Source organism: Artibeus jamaicensis, unplaced genomic scaffold (genome assembly GCF_021234435.1).
Source record: "Artibeus jamaicensis isolate MK-2021 breed Jamaican fruit bat unplaced genomic scaffold, CSHL_Jam_final scaffold_916, whole genome shotgun sequence".
In the NCBI taxonomy this organism is placed as follows: domain Eukaryota; kingdom Metazoa; phylum Chordata; class Mammalia; order Chiroptera; family Phyllostomidae; genus Artibeus; species Artibeus jamaicensis.
Window position 1 is genome coordinate 10,832,499 of NW_026522059.1, and position 22,004 is coordinate 10,854,502.

The following is a 22,004-nucleotide window of genomic DNA, read 5'->3' on the forward strand; positions in this document are numbered from 1 at the left end:
CATCATCCTGGATTGTCTCCACAGTGGCTGTCAGCATCGCCGTCTCACCTTGCCTGTCCCCACCTCCATGTAATGAGTCACTTCCTCTGTGCTCTGTCTTTTACACGATTCCATCATAGGCCTTAATATACTATTTTCCATTGTTCACCTTATTCATCTCCCCAAGTAGACTGGGAGCTCCCTGAGACCAAGGACCTCTTACTCGGCCTCCGAGCCCCCATCCACACAGCAATTCTCTCCAGCTCTGACCACCTTGCCTTGCTAGACCACTGGGTAAGAAATAGTCTTTCCCTCCACCCCCTTCTCAGTCATCGTGCTGCCTTCACAGCAAGTATCAGCATCTCGCATCAACTCATCCTTAATTATTCCTCTATTTGTTCTGCTTACCTATTGTCTTCCATCCCCCGGTACCCCTCTGACTAGAACAGTGATGGACACATAGTAGGTGCTAACTAAAGATTTGTTTACAAATGACTCACTCAACATATTTGTTAAATGGAGGTCTAATCAGATGATTTGCCCTCAGGGCACTGAAAGATCAGGGAGATCCAATGCTCCGTTTACAACCATTACTCACGGTTTCCAAAACGAGACACATGGACGTGATTTGTGAAAATCACGTTCTGAAGGAAATGCTGGGGGCGGGGAAGACAGCAAGGGGGCAAGTAGAGATTTGGCTAATGAGCAAAATAGGTCTTGAATTGCTCCGGGGCATTTGTCACCTCAATTACTGATTGGTGGCCTCTTTTGTTTGGCTTTGAGAACCCAGATGGGAGCAGCAGGTCTTTCTGCAGCTCCACTAATTCTATTCCAATTAGTCTAATTAGAAACAGACCAGGATGGGGGGGGGGGGGGGGGGGGGGGCGGTGCTGGGATGGAAGAAATAGAAAAAAAAACTGTACTTGAAAAATAACTAAATAAAAATTTTAAAAAAGTAAAAAATAATAATTTTAATTCTCAAATCTGATAAGGATATAAAAGAAAATTAAAACAATAGATAAATCTCACTGATGAAGAGATGCAAAAATTCTAAATAAAACACTAGGACACAGAGTCCAAAAATTTGTCAAAAGAGAGAAAAAAAAAAAGAAACAGGCCTATGGGTCATGGCCCAGATGTTTGGCTTCATCAGAGGTCACATCGCACATGCAGCCCAAGAAGAGTAACATAGACAACTGGCATACACAGGGTGGGGAGAAAGGATGCCACTTAGAAAAAAAACGGTTCAGATGCAAGTTCCAAGAATTCAAAAGCAAGATCAAGAGTGAAGGAGTTTCCACAGCCCTTTCCAAGAGGGAAGGGCACCTGCCTTCTGCAGCCTCCTCCTCCTGTGCCAGCTGGGGAGAAGGGACATGAGATTTGTTGGCGACGTCAGCCTGGCATCTTCCGTGTGACGTGTAAGTAAAATCGACCACAGTAAGCCGCTCGAGGTTCACAGCATCACCGAGGACACGGCAAACAGAAGCTGGGGGATGCGGCAGCCACGGAGGCAGTAAAGTGGAGGCTGGAGCTGAGCCAACTGATGGGGCCAGCGGCACAGAAACCAGCTCGGGGCTGCCAGCCCCCAAAATAATATTTCGTCTGAATGGCATGCAAGGCCTGGCCAGAACGGGTCCTCCCCAGGGGAGGGAAGTGTACAGCTAATTCCCAACAGCTTATCAAATATAGAAATGTACCTGAGAACTTAGCTGGCGGCTATGCCCAGCTTCTGTTTACGGTGTCCTCAGCGATGCTGTGGACCTCGAGCGGCTTACTGTGGTCGATATTATTTACACGTCACATGGAAGATGCCAAGCAGGGTGTGAGGCAGATCAAGAGAAGAGCTATTGGTGTCTACTTTGCCTTGGCTGTGAGTAAGCTAGGCCAGTGAATTGAGCCTGGTGGCCATGAGAGATGTCAGCGGTGACTGGTGCAAAGGTCCCCACCTTGGCTGCACTGCTCACAGAATCTGCCCGGAGATTGGGATTTTACTGGACTTAGACTGGAGTGTGGCCGGGGAATTAGGAAACTTCCCATTTTCCCCAGGGACTTGACTGCAAAGCCAGGGTGAGAGCCACGGCCCTAACACAGCTGCAGGTCAAGGAGGCTACAAAACCCGGGCTCCACTGTCACTCAGCAATATGCCCAGCACCTCCCATTACCTCCACACTTGTTTAAGCGAAGAGGAAGAAGGGCCAGTCCCTGACTTTTGCCACAAAAGGGTCCTTCTAGGGACATACAGTATACCTCTACATAGCTTTTATTGCAGCCCTCTTAATTTTTAATAAAATCCTAATTCTTTACACTAGCATCTGAGGCCCTATCTAACCACTCATACATCCCTTCAACAAATATTTACTGAGCACCTACTATGGGCCCAATGTTCCTGTTCTCATGAGGCTGTCATTCTGTTAAAGGAGATAGAGAATAAACAATGAAACATTACAAATAGAGCAATTTTTAAGAGTAATAAAAGATAAAAGTGATATGACATAGAGAGACAGGTAGGGGGATGCAAGATACTTTTGGCGGTCAAGAAAGGTATGTTTAATGAAATAATGTCTGAGCTGAGTTCTGAACCCTGAGAAGCTAGCCACATAAATATTGGAGGGAACAGCATTGCAGCAGAAGGAACAGCAAGTGTAAAGGCCCAGCCTCGGTCTCCTGGTAGCCTGACTTACCTCCTCTGCTATTCTGCTGGTGTCACCAGCTGCCCCACTTTTGCACTTTGGGTTTGTCCCATGAGTGGTGCCATCCTCCAACCCAAGTCTATCACTTTGCCAAGAATCCCCTCCCCCAAGAAGCTTCCCATGTCCAGCCCCTCCTCATTCTGACCACTCTATACTTCATCTCCAAAGTCTGAGGATGCCCTTAGTAAACTGCAGTGGGTATAAAAGCACATGACATGATGGTTACTATTCATTCCTTCTTTGAACCATGCCTGAATCTGCACTGACTCATCACACCACTAATTCTATCGTCTTGTTGTTTCACCTGGTACAAGCGGTCTCCTCCCCTGGGATATCAGTCATTGGCCCTTCGGGCATAGACTGGGTTTTCTGCTTCTTTGCTGCCCCATTTGCTCCTACAACAGGGCTAGGCATTTATTCAGTCCTTGACAAGAGCTGTTTATAGGAGCTGACTAGGTTGCCAATTAAATGCTTGTTTCAATGAAAGAATTAATGAGTGAGCCTCACCTCAAAACCACACAGCCTTCACTCTATTGTGCACTAGCATTCTCTCCATTGCATAGATGAGGAAACCGAGGCACAGAGAGATGAAGTACCCTGCCCACGTCACACAGCTGGTAAGCGGCAGAGCTTACTTTAAACCCAGGTCTGTCTGGTAGTGGAGGAGGTACCACACTGCACGGCACAGCCCATGAAGAATGAAGGATGGAGGTCAGCATACCCACTCTCGACTTTTCAACGAAGGAACTAAAATTCATAAAAGAACCAACAGAGATGACCTGGCTCATAGATTCAGTGCCAAACCCAGAGCCGGTAATGATGGCTGAGGATGCCAAGGCCTCTGGGCTCTCTGTGTTGTCCCTTCCGTCCCTTTTGGAAGGGTCAAAATTCTGGCTGAGATTCAGCCAAAGTCTCAGCTCTTTGTTGTGCCGTTGGATGAATGTAAGTCCTGCCAGGGAGCTCCTGGCGTTAGGTGAGAAGGTCTAATGAAATGGCCAATGGGCGGGAGGCCAGAGAACATTCATTTATCTTAAATTAGGTTTCCTTCCTCCCTCCTTTCCTTCGTTCCTTCGTTCCTTCGTTCCTTCGTTCCTTCGTTCCTTCGTTCCTTCCTTCCTTCCTTCCTTCCTTCCTTCTTTCCTTCCTCCCTCTCTCTCTTTCTCTCCTCTCTTTTGACTGCCTGAATGGTCTTGACAGAGGAGGACAGGAGCAAGAAGCTAACAGTTATCAAGTGCATTGAGCATGAGTAGTATGGGCCTGATGGAGGGTTATCAGGTTCCGCAAATAAAAATACAGGATACACACTTACATTTAAATTCAGATGTTGAACCCTGGCTGGTGTAGCTCAGTGGATTGAGCACGGGCCTGCAAACCAGGCAATCGTGGTTTGATTCCCAGTCAGGGCACATGCCTGGGTTGCAGGTTGGTTCCCTGCAGGCCAGTTCTCATCAGGGGATGCATGAAAGGCAACCATACATTGATAAAAAATAAATAAATAAATAAATTTCAGATGTTAAGAACTATTTTAGCATAGATATGTCTTGTGTAATATTTGAGACATATTTATACCAAAACCCCTAGCTGAATGAAACCTGCCTCACAGGGTTGTCATGAGGATTTAACAGCACTCTGAGGGGAAAGTGCTCAGGGCTACCTGACCTTTAAGTGGCGGTGGTAGGTCCGTTCCAAGGCTGCTTTTCTTTCTGTATGGAACAGTTGGAAATGGACAGTTCTGGGCCCTCATAGATTAGAAAAATGGCCACTCTGGACTCCTGACTCACGGTTTCACTTAGCAAATTTACCTGGGAAAACATGGCTCCTCCTCAGTATGTGAGGCCCTCTGCTCTCTCCTTGGCCCCAGGAAAAGAAGGGGGGAAGGCTGGAATCAGTTAAGTCCAGAAAACCAGTTAAGTCCAGAACAGTGCCTCATGAGATGTGATAATAGAAGAGATAACAGGATAATGGTTTTGTAAACAGACATGAGTTGGCTGAGCGAGAGGAGAAAATGAGATGGGGAGATAGTGGGGGAAAACGGGGGAGGGGGGGGAGCAAAGCCTAGGGAGAGACCACATGAAGAAAGTTCATGGGAAAATGTCCAGTGGGAAAGGTCTGTTCCGCCTAAATCAGAACATCTGAGCCGCCTGTGTGATGCACTGGACAGAAATGTTTTTCAAAGGTTCTCGGACAACCGCGGGCATCTCTGTGAAGCAAGCCGGCTTGTCTTCGACACCCTTTCCTCTACTCATTCGGCGGTAACCCCAAGTCTGGCCTCCTCCCTGCCCAGCAACCCCCCACTATCCCTGAAACGATGTTCTAAGAAAAGCGCCACCTTAATTGAATATGCTACCCCAGGTTTGGTGTTGCTCCATTTACCCGTCCAAGGTGCCCCTCCTCAGACCCCAAAGAGATTCTGTGACAAATTAATTTCAGGAATGGAACATTCTTTCTAAGGATAATTCTAATTGCAATAACAACTTCTGGGACAATCTTTTCCCCTTCTGTCCTGCGTTCGTGTTATCTAATTCATTATCACCTCTAAATAGAGGAGAGGGTACTGTATAGGCAGAGGAGAGAGCTAGTGTGAGCTCTGGCAGAAATGAGACCTTTGTGTCTCTCCAAATACATTCTGTGAGCAGGGGACAGCAGCTGTGCAGAAGGTGCTCAATAATTTTGTGTAGGAGTGGCATAATGAGTTGGCAGGCCCCGACGGCTCGGTCACATCAGACAAGATCACCCTTATCACTGCTGTCACTCAACCATTTCTGAAGGAACATTTGATAACAAGAGGGAATCTCAGTCATGTTGCCCATTTGCCACTCCCCCAGCTCCGCTGTGTGATGTTCTACCCCGGGAGCCACAAATACGGTTCCCCTTCTGGCACGTGCATCGAAGAAAATTCTCGAGATGACAATAGGAATAAATTCTGGGGATGACAATAGGAATAAAGTGCGCATCTCCTGGGGGGAAAGGCAGATTTCTGATTGCTATAATTACTACCAATATTGTGCAATGCCTTTGGGCAACTGACAATGCACTAGATGTTCCAAAGAGTTTGAATAGCAGACTCCCCAGCCTCCAGCTCATGTCTGGAATGCCATGGCCTGTGCTGGCCTGCCCTTCAGAATGGAAAACACAAAAGGATACTTACTACTTCCTTACCCAAGGCCCTGGAGATTTGGGCAAGCTTTCCTAGGAATGGGGATTACCGAGTCAACCATGTTTGTCTTGGCCCACTCTTTTTCCCTACCTTTTGACTATTCAGGTGTAGACGAAATAAAGAGATGGCAAGGGGAGCCTTTCCCCAGAGGCTCCTGAATTCCTGGCAAGTTTGAGGACTGAACTTCAAGAACAATGTGTGAAGCTAATATAAACTAGCATCTCTCCAGGAGCATTTACTTCTCCCCCTAGACCCAAAAGTGATTTACAAAGAACAGTGAACACTCACCATACCTCAGAAAATTAGGAGTATAAGGTTATAACCCAGTATCAGAATCAACCCAGTATCAGAAGCAGATGTAATTGGTTTGAGAGAAATAGTGAGTGACTTATTCATGCTTTACCTTATGGAAGAGAGGAGATCCAGTTCTTAGAAAGTCAGTAAGAAGAGAGTTCATTTCTTCTACACTCCTTCACCTAAAGATACGGATTGCAGGCCAATCTTAAAAATGGCCAGTGTTCCTCTACTACATGAGTGATATCTTTTGAGGCAGCCAGAGTACAGTTTTATATACACATATGCATGCCATAAAATCTTACCATATCCTTTTTGAGACCACAACTCTAAAGCAAGCAACAGAAAAATGTGGACGATGGTGAGGAGTGTCCCTGCCAGAGTCACTGTGGATCCCGAGGGTGAAGCAGAGCCATCATAAATAAGTTTTGAAAGCTGTGGGAAAGAGCCTGTTATGGGCATTTGTTGGACAGTTGCAGTTACAGTTTTTCTGCCTTGGAGATAGACGACGATCATACCTCAATCCTGCAAGGCCAAATTTCATGGATGCCACAGGACCCCCTGGGAATGGAGCTAGGAAGTGGGAAAAGCAATTAGCCATCCCTTTAACTGTAGATGCAAGAAGGATATTCAAGTAGCACCCAAAGGGGTAGTTTGTGGTTCCAAAGGCGAGCTATATAGTCTGTTGGTGGGCCATGACTGGGTCTGCATGAGTCTTTTTACATGAAGATGAATAAATAAAGAAAAGAGGCAGACTATGGAAAAATACTGCAGGACAAAAAGAGAAGGCTATTCTAAAGACTTGAGAGTATGTCCAGAAGAAAAATTTTAAAAAATTTTAGCATGGATAGTACAAAAAAAATGACAATACTTCTGTAAAATCAGCAGAAATAGACATCAAACTGAGCCACAAAGACAGTTAGGTGAGCTGTGCAGTTATTTCCAAGGAATAAAAATGCAATAATATATTTCAAATCTGCATTGGGAGCAGCAAAGAGGAAACCTAACCCTATGAAAAACTACACCAATGATGTAAATGCTAAGTTCTACAATGCAAGAGAAAAGGACAAGCAAGCAAATATTTAAGAAGAGATAATGATTTATATGAGCAGGCCAAGCTTTAAAAATATATAGGTTTTTCTCATGAAAAAACCCCCTACAATTTAAGTAATAATCAAAGATATAATTGCAGAAATGTTTCTAGGCTGAGTAAAGGCCAAAGTATGGAAATCAACAGCCATGTTTTATAGGTAAAATTTATTTTTCAAATAAGAGCAGGTACCTGGACATATCCTGGCAATGGTTTCTAATTAAAACAATAAAGACAAATAATTTTAAAAGATGTAAATTAGTTAATACTCAAACTTCTCTGCAGCACTGTAGTTTTTCCAGAATAACATGGGTGGTCTTCAGAAACTTTTAAAGGAAAAAATGTATTTATTATTTTCATTGAGATATAATTGACATATAACTCTATATTAGTTTCAGATATACCACATGATTTGATATTTGTGTATATTGTTAAGTAGTCTCCAGAATAAGTGTAGTTGATAGCCATCATCATGCATAGTTATAAGATTTTTTCTTGAGTCAAGAACTTTTAAGACCTATTCTTTTAGCAACTTTCAACTATACAATATGGTATTATTAACTATAGTTACCATACTGCATCACAATCCCTTAGCTTATTTATAACTGGAAGTTTATAAGAAGAAAATTGACCCTCAACTATCATACCCAGCCAAGTCTGTTGTTTGTAGAATGGCAGGAAATACAAAGAGAATCTTGGGTAAGGAATGATTTAGAAAAGTGCACCTCTCCCCAATTCTCCCTAAAAACAATTGTGTATGAGTCAATGAACTTCAGTTAATCAAAAAATGAGTCCAAGTTAAGCACTTAAGAATGAGAAAATTGTGGCACAAAAGAACTGGCAGTGAAAATGTAAATCAGCCAAGTATGGAGCTAAGTTTAAATACTAGCTGTAATTATGTTTCAAAAGCAAATAGCAAACGCAAAAAGTCATCCTTAAAAGATGAGATATAGTGTATAAAGTGATTTGATGTCAACAAACTGGGACTTAAATTCCAGGTTATCTTCACAAAAACCAGGGAGAAAGAAGTAAAAAGTGTTTCAATTCTTTTTCCTACCCAGCAGGAGGTTGAAAACTAGTTTGTTTGTTTTTTTTACTTTTATTTTTAGTCATTAAAAAACAGGTAAAAACATTTAATAAAAACTTAAAAGAGCCCTGGCTGGTGTGGCTCAGTGGATTGAGCACTGGCCTGTGACCAAAGGGCTGTTGGTTGGATTCCCAGTCAGGGCACATGCCTGGGTTGTGGGCCAGGTCCCCACTAGAGGGCATGTGAAAGGCAACCACACATTGATGTTTCCCTCGCTTTCTCCTTCCTCCTCCCTAAAAAATAAATAGATAAAATATTTTAAAAATAAATAAACTTTAAAAAACTTAAACAAAAGCCACTGCTAAAAACACAAATAGTCTGAAAAGGGCAAAAGTAAGTGAATGGCGTCCAGTGTCCATCTCTGTCAGTGAATTCCATTCTCTGTCTTTCCTAATATGGGGCAGGAATATAGACTCATTCCTGCCCTCAAGGAGCTACAATATGAGAGAGAGGTGAAACACATGACTAAAATTCAGCCTGACGTGAGAGCTTTTCAAAGATGTATGTGCACAATTCTTCTATGAGGACCTAGAATTTATGGTGGGACAGGGGTGAGTTGGGAAGGAGAAGGGGTGAGAGAAACGTTTCCCTTCCTAACGCTTAAGACACTTAAATTATTTATTTGTCTGTCTTCCCTACCAGACTGTAAGCTCCACAAGGGCAAGGGACACTGTCTTACTCAATGAGTGGACGGGTGGATGGAGAGATGGACGGACCCTTGGTTAGTTAGACTCTTACCTTGCTCAAATCACATTTCCCCAAGGGATTCTAATCAATGCTACTTCTAAAGAAGTAAAGTTCACCCTCTCAACAGATGTCTTTTATAGGGCATCCGCCTGCTACACCCCAGCAGAAAATTGCCAAATCATGCCTCCGTGTCCTGGGGGGAGTGATATTCCAGCCTAAAAGCCTCTCTCACCATCAGAAGTGCCCGCCCTGGGGAGCAGAGAGGCCGAGGCAGTGTATTATTCTTGGTGACTCACAGCACTAAAACGAGAGAGCAAGAAGTCATCTTGGACCATATTATTTCTTTCTTCCCAATTTAATTTAGAGTCCAGAAAGCTGATCTGTGGCATAAGTGATGTATCAGGTCAGAATATAGTTTGTGGGGAGAAGGGAGGCCTGACCACCAGCTTGTACACCAACAATCCACGAACAAGCCTGCTGTTACCTCTGCTGGCCTTTTCTCCCTTGCCCTCCCCGGGGAGGGGGGGGAATATAAAGACAGTTTCTGGTCGGTGGGCAGGGTGAAGGAGGAGCCGAGAATGCCTCATTTGCACTACTGGCCAAGTAAAAGCAGAGCTAGGCTTTCAGTTCTCAGAGCACAGTTGTCACGGCAAGACCAGAGTCAAGGAACAGGGGGCCTCTGGGCCACTGTCTGGAGTACAAAGTCCTTGTCCAGCTTTGCACATGCTGGTGAAAAAACACACCCAGCCAAAAGATACGGACTTGGATGGGCAGGAATTCACATACTGAGACAAGTTTTGCAATCACATAGCAAGTGGCAATTTCCTTCCCACAGCTTTTAAGGATCTGGTCTGCTGAAGCCTTATTTGTCTGATCCTCCTTTTTCTTCTTCACCTTCTGACTGTGGGACAGGAGACAGTCGGAGGACAACAAAGAATAGCCATTTATCCAGTCTCCAAGGAGCTATCGCATGGCCTTTAAGTGCAGGTCTGCTCATTCTTGAAACGCAGCTCCTCAGAACCGACAGCTATGGCTCACTGGTTAGAGGGAAAGTTACACCTTGCCCCGAAGGCTGTTGGGAGGACTGGACGTGGACATGCGTGGTGGAGCATGTTGGTGGCTTCTTTGCCGCAGTTGTCAGACCTGCTGCTGTGCTGAACCAGCCCGCCCTTCCCCAGGGATCCAGGCCCAGCTCAGCCAGGCAGGACAGAATCTAGGCACAGGCTCTGGGGAGGCCCCCTCTTCAAGAGTCAGCCTCTGGCAGTCCCTTCTGGTCACCTCAGGACACAAACTACAGCGTGACCTACAGTGGGTGGGCTCAGATGTCACCTGGCCCAATCTTTCACAGCCACACAAGAAAGGAAGTGCAGGGAGATTTATCGACTTGTGCAAAGACACAGCCAGTTCATGGCAGAGCCCATATTGGATCCAAGATTCCTGGAGGCCGGGTAGATAATAAGGAACAAAGCGATTGATTAAGACACAGGAAACAGCTAGCATGAGCAGAAGACCAAATCAGATGCTGAACTATTGGAATCTAACGAAATTATTTTCAGAGTAATAATATAATAAACACTACCCATAAGTTACCACAGTGAACCTAGACTATGCCAGGCACTTTACTGGATGCTTCCCACACCTTGTTTCTCTGTGACGAGGACTGTTATTACCATTGAACAGATGGAGAAACTGAGGCTGGAAGAATATAAGTTCCTTGCCCAAAACCACACAAGATCCTGAGAGGAAATGGCAAGATTCTCCCTTTGTGTGCTCAAAGCCTGAGTCTTAACTTGTTATGATACCAACTTTCACCAAAAGTAGGGCAAGGGGCTCAATGTCCGCTTTTATTTTAGGTTCCCACACATTCAGACCCGAAACTCCAAAGAAGGACAAAAAGTGAAGACAAACAGCACACTACTCTCTGAGACACATGCATTGAAAGTAGGCTGCTTGGGGCTGCGCGTGGGTGGTAGAGACATGCTGTGGATTGGGCTTGGGGTTGCAAGTGGGGTGCTATGAAGTAAACACCACGACTCTGTCTTTTCCTGACATTTAACATGGAGCCAGAATTCTCCTAGCAGGCCAGGCCAACAAAATGGGGCCTGCTTTTTCTAAACTTTGAAACCCAGCGGATTTATTAGAGCTGGTCAGGCACTGACGCCACACCCCGGGCTCACTGGAACGCCTGGCAGGGCTGGATTCCAGGAGGTCTAAGCAGTTAGGGCCCAGAGAAAAAGATCCGAAATTCCCCTGCAGTGGGAACCCCAGAAATCCCTACTTACTGCCCTCACAGCAAACCCCTGGGCTTGCTCATCAGCTGGGAGAGAAATAACACAGGCATTTCAGAACAACAAGGACGTTATCTTTCCCTTGTGCTGACTCCAAGGCCAAGGCCAATGACTAAAGCCCTAGCTTAAGAGTTGGACCTCAGTTTCATTTCCAACCTTGAACTTAACTTTTGCTGTGTGGTATAAAGCAATGGTTTTCTTTTCACTTCATTGCTTTGTTGGATTTGACTAAAATGAGGGACGACCAGGGCCACTCCAGAGTACCGGTCACATTGTCATCTGAGGGACGAGCACCAGGCTGTGCACGGCAGCTCTGCTACACCTGTATAGCAGGTGGGGCATGAAGTTTGCCCACAGAGCTGCCTCCCTTTCCTGGATCTCCATTCTGTTCCAGCCCCTTCAGGGACTGTCTGTAACTCACCCACTGTGTGCCAGACGGCGTCTGGGCACTCAGGATAGAGAGAAATGAAGGCAAGGTTCTCGCTGTCCAGACACTTCCATTCCAGTAAGAGAGATGCAGATAGGCAAATACAAATGCAGTGAGGTCCGAGGCATGTCATATTAGAAATGGGGGGGGGGGGAATGGAAACAATACAGAGGAGTCAGAAACCAATTATCCGATCGGGTCAAGGAAGACTTTCAGAGAAGCTGAGACATGAACTAAGTTTTAAAGGGTGAAGAGGAGTTCAGCAATGAAAATGCTTTCATTTCAATGCATCTCTTTAGACGACAAAAAGAAAAAAACATGCAAAGGCACAGAAGCAGAAAATAGAAGGGCCTCGGGCCCTTTAAGGAATCTGGCTACTCATTGGCTCTATGGCCAGCATGGCTCAGAAATGCAGGAAGAGTCACCAGCTCTGATAGCTGCACCAACAGCTCCTCTCTCCAATATCTTGCTTGTATCTGCATGGGTCTCTGACCCCTGTAGCTCAGGTTTTCTGCTCCTAATTCTGACCCATAGGCTCCTGGCCCCAGTGACATGTTGTGGATACATCTGTCCGACCTCGGGGCATGATCCATGCATCTGTGAATGAGAGGCACTCCTCCCTCCATCCTACCCTGGGATACCCTGCAGGCCAGCCCAGCCCAGCCTTCCCAGCTAGGAACAGACACGTACAAGGCTCTGCAGGTTGTCTGATGGAGCGGGAATAAAAACAAAAGTAGGCAGTATCAAGACCAATCTGATTCCTGCTACAGTCTGGACTTCATCCTGCAGACATGGGGAGCCATTCAAGGGCACGATGTAGGGGATGGCAGATTCTGATTTGCCTTCCCCAGGGCCACACTGGTGGTGACAGAGTAGGTGAACTGGAGGAAAAAGACTGGGCACAAGTGGGGGGAATGGGATGGGAAGGTGTTGCAATAGTCCAAGCGAGACAGAGAAGGAGAGAAAGCCAAGCTCCCCGGCCACTCACTGCTGGTACCTTCAAATCAGGCCTCCCTGGGGACAGGGCAGGACAGACCTGGGGTCCCTTTTACCCATCCTTGTGGTTCTATAGCCTTCCATCCTGGCTGTGATTCTTACATCTGGAGGTTCACACCCACTTCATCATTACCACCATTCTCCTCTTTTGCTCCCCCCTTCCTTCTTCTTTTTCCTCCCCCTCCTACTCCCCATTTTCTCTCTCTATCCTCCCACGCCTCTCTGTCTCCCTCTGCTTGTCTTCCCTCTCTCCCTCCATTCTTCTCTCCCTCCCTCTTTCTCTCAATTTTTGGAACACCCTGGAGCAAGAAGCCTTGTCTCCTGCCTCCAGCTCAAGCCTGTCTGATAGGAGGAAAGTCAAACAGAAAAGCAAGCCAGACAAATAAAAAATCTAACTGAAGAGGGATCAGCAAGGGTCTGTGATAGGGAGTTATGAGGCAGAGGAGCGCCCCAGCCCTCACCACTTTAGAACTGAGGCCTCTGTCGTAAGAGCTGACAAAGGTTAGGCCGTTCCGAGTCCGGAAACTCTGGGATGCTTCACGTATATTAAAAACAACTGTGTTGTAGACTCTCTCATCTCAGAGCCTGGGGGAGGAAATCACCCCTCTCATGGTTCTGCCAGGCAGGTGGCATGAGAGACCCATTACACTGCACCCCTGAGCCCACATTCCAGCTTCCCTTGTGACCACCCAGAACTATCGCCAGTGAATATCCCCAGGTCACAGCAACCTGTTTACAGACGTCTAGAATTCCCAGGCACTTTTAGGACAAGGGACTCTGGATGCTTCCAAGTGGGCAGCAAAGTCTTCTCTTAAGAGAAGCCGTTCCTTCAGATCTATTTATGCCGAGGTAAACGCTTGCCAAGGAAACAAAGCATGTGGGCATGCGCCGGCCCCGCCGGCCCTGGGGTTGCTGCAAAAGGCAACTGGAAAGTCACATGTCATAACAGTGGAAAGTACATATGCAACTATTCTTAGCCCTGGAATGTATACACTGTCTCCCTGCCCAGCAGCTCTTTCACAAAGCTCTAGAAAACTGTGAAAGTGCCTTTAGCATAAACAAACCCAGAACTCCCCCAGGACAAAGCATTTGCCAGCTGAAGGAAAGGCCTGGGTTTATGATTTCACTTGGAGCCAGAGGTGAAAACTCCGGAGGGGCCAGCTGGACCAGGCATCGGTGGATATCCCTGCAGCAAGACAAGGTAAATGTCCCTAATGTTTCATTCTCCTGCAGGTGGACTGCCGGTGCCATGCAATAAACCCTGCTTTCTGTTTATCCCATCTCTAAAACAAAACCCAAAAGAATTTGTGAAGTCATGTTTTTAAAAAACTGCAATGGTCCATTTTTGTCCCTTGTTTCTGTCTAGTCACCGGGGGCCACACCCCCAGAGTGGCAACCTTAGGGAATGACTAACACCCAGAAGATGCTGCGATGAATTTACGAAATAACAGCTAGGCTGCGAATCTGGAGAAACGCTTGCAAGACTTCTGCTGGTCAAATGTGTGGACTGTCATTTTGCTTCGGGCTAACATTTCAGCTCCTGACAATCAGTAACTTCCAACAATCTCTAATTTTTTTTTGTTTGTTTTCCCAGATTATATGAGGATGTTATTTGCCTGCTACCTTTCAGAGTAACCAGAACCAAAAAGAGGTGTCGGCTGTGAGGCCTGGAGGGTGGGTGGCCTGTCTTCCCAGCCTTTGCTGAGCGATATACTTGGTGCCACCCACACGCATCCATCCCGGGAGTGGACAGAGATGCTCTAAGTCTCGGAGCCACTGAGGCCAAACCCTCCAGCACGTGCCTCCTCTTGGGACTTCTCCCGCTCTTTGCAGGATGGACGAGGAGTCTCCAGACGGGCTGCTCTTCAAAGACCACGACTTCTCCTCGGACTTGTTGAGGCAGCTCAATGGCTTAAGACAAAACGGAATCCTGACGGATGTGATCCTCTGTGTCGAGGCCTGGGAGGTTCCCTGCCACCGAAACGTGCTGGCCTCCAGCAGCCCTTATTTCAGGGCCATGTTCTGCAGCAACTTCCGGGAGAGCGAAGAGGCCAAAGTCCAGCTGAAGGGCATCAACTGCACGACGCTGGACCAGCTGGTCCTGTATGTGTACACCGGGGAGGTGCGCATCGCCACGGAGAACGTCCTGCCCCTCATGGAAGCTGCCTCCATGCTGCAGTACCCCAAGCTGTTCGAGGCCTGCTCCTCCTACCTGCAGAGCCAGCTGACCCCCAGCAACTGCCTGGGCATGATCAGACTCTCGGACATCTTCAGTTGTGAGACCCTCAGGAAAACGGCCAGGGAGGTGGCCCTGACATGTTTTCCAGAGGTGGCCATGTCAGCTGACCTGAAGGAGCTGTGCGCCTTGGAATTGAGAGACTACCTGGGGGATGACGGGCTCTGCGGGGAGGAGGAGAAGGTGTTTGAGGCCTTCATGGTTTGGGTCAAGCATGACCTCCAGGCCCGGAAGCGGTATGTACAGGAACTGTTCAAGCTGGTCAGGCTCCCGTACATCCACCCGGCCTTCTTCCACCACTTCATCGCCAACGACGCCCTCCTTCAGTCCTCGCCCTCATGCCAGATCATCTTGGAGACGGCCAAGAGGCACCTGTTTTCTTTGTATGGCACCCCCAGTGTCCCAGACCTCCAACCTCCATGGCACGTCCCCCCAAGAAACTCTTACCAAGATTTCCTCATCCTCTTGGGTGGACGGAAGGACAACCAGCAGACCACCAGGGACGTTCTGCTCTACAACAGACAGACTGGCCAATGGCAGAGCCTTGCCAAGCTCCCCACTCGGCTCTACAAGGCCTCAGCTGTCGCCTTGCACCGCAGCGTCTACGTGCTGGGAGGCATGGCGGTCAGCACAGAGACAAGTGTCCCTAGTCACCATGTCTACGTCTTCTCCCTGAAACTCAATCAGTGGAGGCTGGGACAGCCCATGCTGGCAGCCCGCTACTCCCACAGAAGCACTACCCATAAGAACTTCATCTTCTCCATCGGGGGGATTGGAGCAGGGCAGGAGGTCATGAGCTCCATGGAGAGATATGACAGTGTCTGCAACGTCTGGGAGAGTATGGCCAGCATGCCGGTGGGGGTTCTGCACCCTGCAGTCGCTGTGAAAGACCAAAGACTCTACCTCTTTGGGGGAGAGGACATCATGCAGAACCCTGTGCGCCTTATCCAGGTAAAGGGCTGGTCCTTCTCATCATGTAAGTGCAGGAGTGTGCGCCCACACACATGCACACAAACACACACAACACATGCCCACGAACACATGCACGCACACACTGCACACATGTTCACATGCATGTACACATACACCTATCTCTGCACAAACATATGTGTGCATGTGTGCTCATGTATATACACATGTACATATAATATATACACGCACCCTTGTCATCTGCAGGGGAAAAAGAAGAAGAAAGAGGAAGGAAGGGAGGGAGGAAGTTTAATTTCAACAAGATTTTATCCATTTATGAATTCTTTTGTGTAAGATTAATATATACAAAGGTACATCAGATACAATCCCTGTCCACAAAGAGTATCTTTATTTGAGAAAAAAATAGTGTATCAAAAGTTCAAGCTAGAACACATTGAATGTCAGATAGTAAAGTCCTACAGGAATCTGGTGGGTGATTTCAACCAAATTGGTAAGGCTTTAAAGAAGATTCCCAAGCATTGGTCCATAGTCTCTTACCAAATCTCCTGGAACATGGCCTCAGATCTGCTGGATCAAAATCTCTTTGTGTGGGGTCCTGACATTTATAAAAGTCTCCAGGAGATTCCAAGGTGTGGCCATGTTAGGGAACCCCTGCATTAAGTCATAGGTAAAAGCTAGCTTCACTCACAAGCTCTCTGAGAAGTGTAATTAAAAAGACCAAAATTTCAGAATATTAAGGGTTTCCCAGCATTATGCAAGTTCTAGCAATGTCTGCAATTCACCTAACGATAGGCAAAACTGGAATAATGAGCTGACCTTGAAAGACAATCAAGGAGGCCCCAGTGCTTTGCTTGTTCACATAGGAGAGTGGCCTTGAGGCCCCCCACAGTGAAGGCCCGAGGACACAGGCGTGGACAGTAGACTGCACGTACCCTCCGGGAGCTCTGAGATTTTTGCAACTCAGATGCTGACTAGAAGGGTGCTTTAGGAGCACAGGACCAGGGGACTTCAGGGGGAACTCCCTCTGTGAGGTTGGTTTACGCTGACTTCAGCAGAGCAGCAGGAGAAGAGAGCAGGGAGGGGAGGGTAATGAGTCAAAGAGGATGAGGGGCATGGCATGCACAGGGATGAGCGGGAAGCTGCTCTGAGCAGAGGAATCTACCATCTGCAGCAGGAGACAGATGTCTCCTGAGAGCAGGTGGTGTTCCTGAGTAAGGCAGCAGCTGGCACAAGGGTCCTGAAGCAGAAAGGAGGCACAGCCCACTGCCTGGAGGAACTTGAAGCATGACCATGTCACCACCACACAGAACGAGAGGAGAAAGGAAGCGTGCACTATGGAGCTGGGTTGGGGTTAGTCCCTACATAATCACCATAAGACCCCTCTCTAAGTCACCCCCTTTTCTCAGACCACTGCCTCTGAGCCCCTCCTACAGAAGTTCGGGAACATTCTTGGGCAATGGGTGTTTGTGGAGAGCATGCTGGTCTGGCAGGGCTTTCCTAGCCTTGTCAAGGAACTGGGGTTTTAGCCTGAGGGTAGCAGGGTGGATGAAGTCATCAAATTTGCATTTTCAGAAGTTCCCTCTGGGTTCCTTGGGAAGAAGTGATTGGAGAAGGCCTGAGTGCACAAAGGGAAGAGAGTTGGGGACTCTTCCCCAGGCGAGGGATCATGGTGGCCTGAGCTAAGTGGATGCCAGTGGAGATGGAGAAAAGTAACAGACTCCAACTGAACTCTCTTTTTGTTTCTTTTCTGGCCTTTACTTCTCCAGCCCACATCCTTGGCTCCTCCCTGACCATCTAGACAGATTCTGAGTCTCTTCCAGACCCCACTCACTCACTTGAGCCAAGAGAGACACAGTCAGCCCCTCTCCAAGCTTGGCCACACGACACAGACATAATGAAAAGCTCCTATGTCCAACTACAGCCCTTCCCTCTTTTTTAAAACTATTTTTTTCAAAATGAAGTCAACACATATGCTGATGATTTCACATTGCAAAATTATCGACTTCCTCAAAATAAACACAAAGTTCGAAGGGGCTTTTAAGTTGGCATTTCAAGAAATTCAGAGTATAATCAAATATGACCCTTGCAAAACCACTAGCATGTGGGGGATCCTCTTGCACAGATGAGAAGGAGAAAGGGGTAAAGTATTCATCTGGAAGCTTTTCTTATGTATTTAGCATTGGTTTTGAACTGGAAATTTTACTGATGTAGATGGAGTTTTAGAGGAATTCTTGGGGATTCTGGGTGGAGATGGAGCAGGCTGGATTTCCACGCACAGTTTCAGGGGTTGCTTCCTCAGCTGGTTCACCACCACGCCCTCCTCTAAGAACGGCGCTGCAGTGGGTTCCCGGTGAATCCTGCGGCTGCGCGGGCCCTTCTACTGGGCCTTCTTTCTAACTCTCTTCCTGGATGGCATTCAGGGAATCCTTTACCATAACAAAGTATCATTTCCTCCCCTGGTCCGGAACATTCCGCTGATGTCCTTGTCCTGGCCTCTCTGAGGTATTATGAAGATTGTGGGCAAATGTTTAATCTATTTTTGGAAACATACACAAGTCAGACAGAGAATAGAAGACCAGGAGGTAATTACTCAAATAAAATGCAACCCATGTTTGCTTTTGCTCCAAGGATCCCACTTTGCACAGTGTCACCTATTTTCAGATAGAACCATGTGGCTTCACAGCCACTGTGACCGTCCCTGTCCCTGGCACCTGACCTTCCACATGCCTCACCGGCTTAACGTGATGATGGAGCTCTCCAGTCTCAAAGGCCACACCAGGAGCATTTGAGAGCTTGCTTCCCAGCAGTTGTCATTAGTTTTGGCTAAAAAAGAAAAAAAGGGAAAAAGAAAGGCCACCCCTATGTGGCCTCGGCAGGGCCCTGACTGTGGAAGTTAGGAACATGGATACCGGGCTTGGCCAGACCGGCTGGCCCACCTGCTCCAGTTGTGTGACTCTGGGCACGACACTTAACCTCTCTGAGCCTCAGCGTCTAATCTGAAAAATGGGGGTAAATAACGGTGCCTGCCTCACTGGAAGGGTGTGAAGACCCAACCTGGTAAAAAATAATTTTAAAAATAGGCCCTTAGTATGACAGCAACTGTATCCTATAATAAAAAGAATGTCCAGTGTAGAATACTGTGCCATTTTCCTCAGTAAATGGATGTTTTTGTTCCTTCTTTTCTTATATGAAGTCCATCCTATATCTCTTGTGCTAATTTTTTCCAATAATGAACTAACTGGCGTTTGATAGCTAAACTTTCAAAGGTGAGAATGAACTGGAGAACAGGCTCTGGGAAACGTTCGTGGTTTGCGGCTCTGCTTCGGTGTGGCGGCCAGCCCTGCCCCTTTGCTCCCTGGTCCTTTTCTTGTGCTTCTTTTTTTCCCCGTGGTTCTAATGACTTTCAGGCATGAGCTGTTCAAGAGCCTTCCGCACTTAGCCCCAAATTTATTCTTGGCTCTAAGAGCTCTCAGATATACTTGGAACATTTAGAAGTTTAAGCATGAGCCAGAAATAAAAATAATTGAAAAATCATTGTTTTTCACAAATATCCAAGTTACTCCATTTCTCTTTAAAAGAAAACGTTGTTCTAAGCAAGGTGGGCAAATACATGCTACAGTGAGTAACTCTGGGTCCATCCTATAGAAACACAGCCACTGACCTCATGGGGGTCCCATAAAAACCAATTTCTTATAATAGTCTTCTCTCTATTTATTTGAATATTTTTGTTTATTGATAGTAATATATCTACATTCTAAATATTGGGAGAAAGGGTGAAAAGAAAAAAATCACTATTTTACCCCCTTAAGTACTACTTCTACCTTTTAAAATATAGATCACTTTAAGATACGGGGCCATGATTCTATTCCTCTCTCAGGTCTATCACATTGCCAGAAACACGTGGTTCAAAATGGAGACAAGAATGATCAAGAACGTGTGTGCCCCCGCCGTGGTGCTTGGGGAGCGGATTGTCATCGTGGGAGGTGAGTCTGAACGAGGGGTCGCCTGGCTGGCACAAACCTGGCATCTCCCATGGAAAAAGGGACATAATAGAGAGGCGTTGTTGTATGAGCCGGTCTTTGTAAAGTCACCTCCCTTGGCTAACGGGAGTGTGGACAACTTGACAAAGCTCTTTTCTCATCCAGAAGTTTCTCCCGGTCTTTTTCTATAAACAGGAATGAAAAACTACGTATTTCACAGAGTTGTTGTGGAAATAAAACATGCTCGTGTATTGAAAGCATTTAGCATGATCCCAGACACACGGCAAATTCTCAAAAAAAAATTTGCTCTTGTTAACATTAGCTACTAATGGATCGCTCTCTGTAATCACAGTTTAACGTCATAGTTGGGAGGATGGGTTTGGGGGTCAGATAGGTCTGGGTTTGCACCTTGACCCTGCCACTCACTGGCCATAAACTCTTTGGCAAGTTATTACTCTAGCTGTGCCTCAGTTTGCTCATCTCTAAAATGGGGGTCCTCAGAGGACCCACCTGATAGGGCTGTTGAGAGGACCACTCTTGAGTTTTCCAAAGGTTCCTTCTTTAGATCCTTGTAGCTCTTGGATGGGCACGTGGGAGAGACAGAGGAGGCTGTGAGGCTGAGAGAGCACCGTGAGTGGGAGGCTGCTTCCAACTGAAAGCTGACTCACGTGCAGTGTTAACGTGGGGTTTAGCATGCAGGGGCGGAACCCCAGCTCTGCCACACACTAGCCCTCGGACAGGTACCAACACATTCCACGCTTTCGTTCAGATTCCAGCTTCAGTGTTAGGTGATGGCAGAAATCAGGCACATTCCCAGACTGTTTACTTCTGCTCCCAGTGAGGACAGTTGACCGTGCTGATACCCCACTTGGCTTTCAGGTTACACAAGGAGAATTCTAGCTTATGACCCTCAGTCCAACAAATTCGTCAAGTGTGCCGACATGAAAGACCGGAGGATGCACCACGGGGCCGCGGTGATGGGGAAGAAGCTCTACGTGACGGGCGGGCGGCGGCTGACCACAGACTGCAGCATCGAGGACTCGGCCTCCTTTGACTGCTACGACCCCGAGACAGACACCTGGACATCCCAGGGACAGCTGCCTCACAAGCTCTTCGACCATGCCTGCCTTGCTCTCCAGTGCATTCCCTACACTTCCACCTTACGATGAGGTCGACAAGAAACTCAGACATCACCTGTCTTAGCTGAGATGCTCTTGTTACAAGAGAGCACTCAACAACCAAAAAGCTTAACCCTAAAAGGGTGCGGGGAGAGCTCACGGGATGGAAAGTTCCAGAGTCTGGGGGCCTGGAACCAGGCATATTGTTGGCAAAACTCACACACTTTGTCTGTCTGTCTCTCTCTCTCTCTGGCTTTATCCTACAAACAAGCATCTTTATCCACACAGTGTCCCTGAGGACAGTGACAACTGATAAATCCAGACTCACATTTTCTAGCTTTGCATCTTCAGGTGAAGCTTTATCATTGCCACACAATAACCCTAAAAAAACTACCAGTGCTGATCAGCCCCTTTTGAACCCATGCCAGTGTCTTAAGCTGATCACTGTTTCCTGGGAGACCCTGCAAGCAGTGATTCTCGTTGACACCCTCCCTAAAGTGCACAGTGGTGGCTCCTCAAAGGAAGCCACGCTGGCCTGACCATAGCCACAGCTGCCCAGAGTACCCCGGAAACCAGGAACCAGAAGGCTGAGAGACCCAGGAGTCTGGGAGCACCTGGTCCAGGCGGCAGCGTGAGCAGCTGGCCATGGTAGTGTTTCCCTGATCCCAGGGATGCAGCGCATTGGAATTCCAGAAAGTACGAGAACTCACGATCCAGTGTTTGCAGCATTGTCTGTGCTGCCAGAATAAAGTTTGCTTCTGTTGCCAAGTGATGTTTTTTTCCTCCAGCCTCTGGGGAGCTATAAACCTGCAGAATTAATCAGGATTTTCATTTTGGTAAATGTTATGAGAATTGCTCTTCTAAGGAAAGCCAACAAATTCCTTCACAGATTACAGCAATTATTGCCCTCCCAGTGCTGGGGCTGGCTTACCCTGCGGCCCTCTTTATCTCAAAGTGCCTGCCACCCTGGCTTGGTCCCAAGCTCAGGAATAAGCTGAAGCTGGTGGTGCATCACAATCACAGGGGAAGATGCTTGAAAATGGGG

The 22,004-nt window shown here is 47.1% G+C and overlaps 1 protein-coding gene across 1 annotated transcript; it reads left to right on the forward strand.

Moving 5' to 3' along the window:
• The first annotated feature begins 13,671 nt into the window (after window positions 1-13,671).
• KLHL38 (kelch like family member 38) lies at window positions 13,672-21,727 on the forward strand. The gene is made up of 4 exons (XM_037166410.2): window positions 13,672-13,896; window positions 14,290-15,882; window positions 19,739-19,844; window positions 20,721-21,727. The coding sequence occupies exons 2-4, from the start codon at window positions 14,530-14,532 to the stop codon at window positions 21,008-21,010; spliced, it is 1,749 nt and encodes a 582-aa protein (XP_037022305.2). The 5' UTR covers window positions 13,672-13,896; window positions 14,290-14,529; the 3' UTR covers window positions 21,011-21,727.
• The last annotated feature ends 277 nt before the right edge of the window (window positions 21,728-22,004 follow it).

What these genes read in the sequence shown, in the direction of transcription:
- KLHL38 (XM_037166410.2), top strand. Translation starts at nt 14,530, where the DNA reads ATGGACGAGGAGTCTCCAGACGGGCTGCTCTTCAAAGACCACGACTTC. An exon ending in ACCCTGTGCGCCTTATCCAG is followed by an intron (nt 15,883 to 19,738) that starts GTAAAGGGCTGG and finishes TTCCTCTCTCAG; the next exon opens with GTCTATCACATTGCCAGAAA. An exon ending in GCGGATTGTCATCGTGGGAG is followed by an intron (nt 19,845 to 20,720) that starts GTGAGTCTGAAC and finishes CTTGGCTTTCAG; the next exon opens with GTTACACAAGGAGAATTCTA.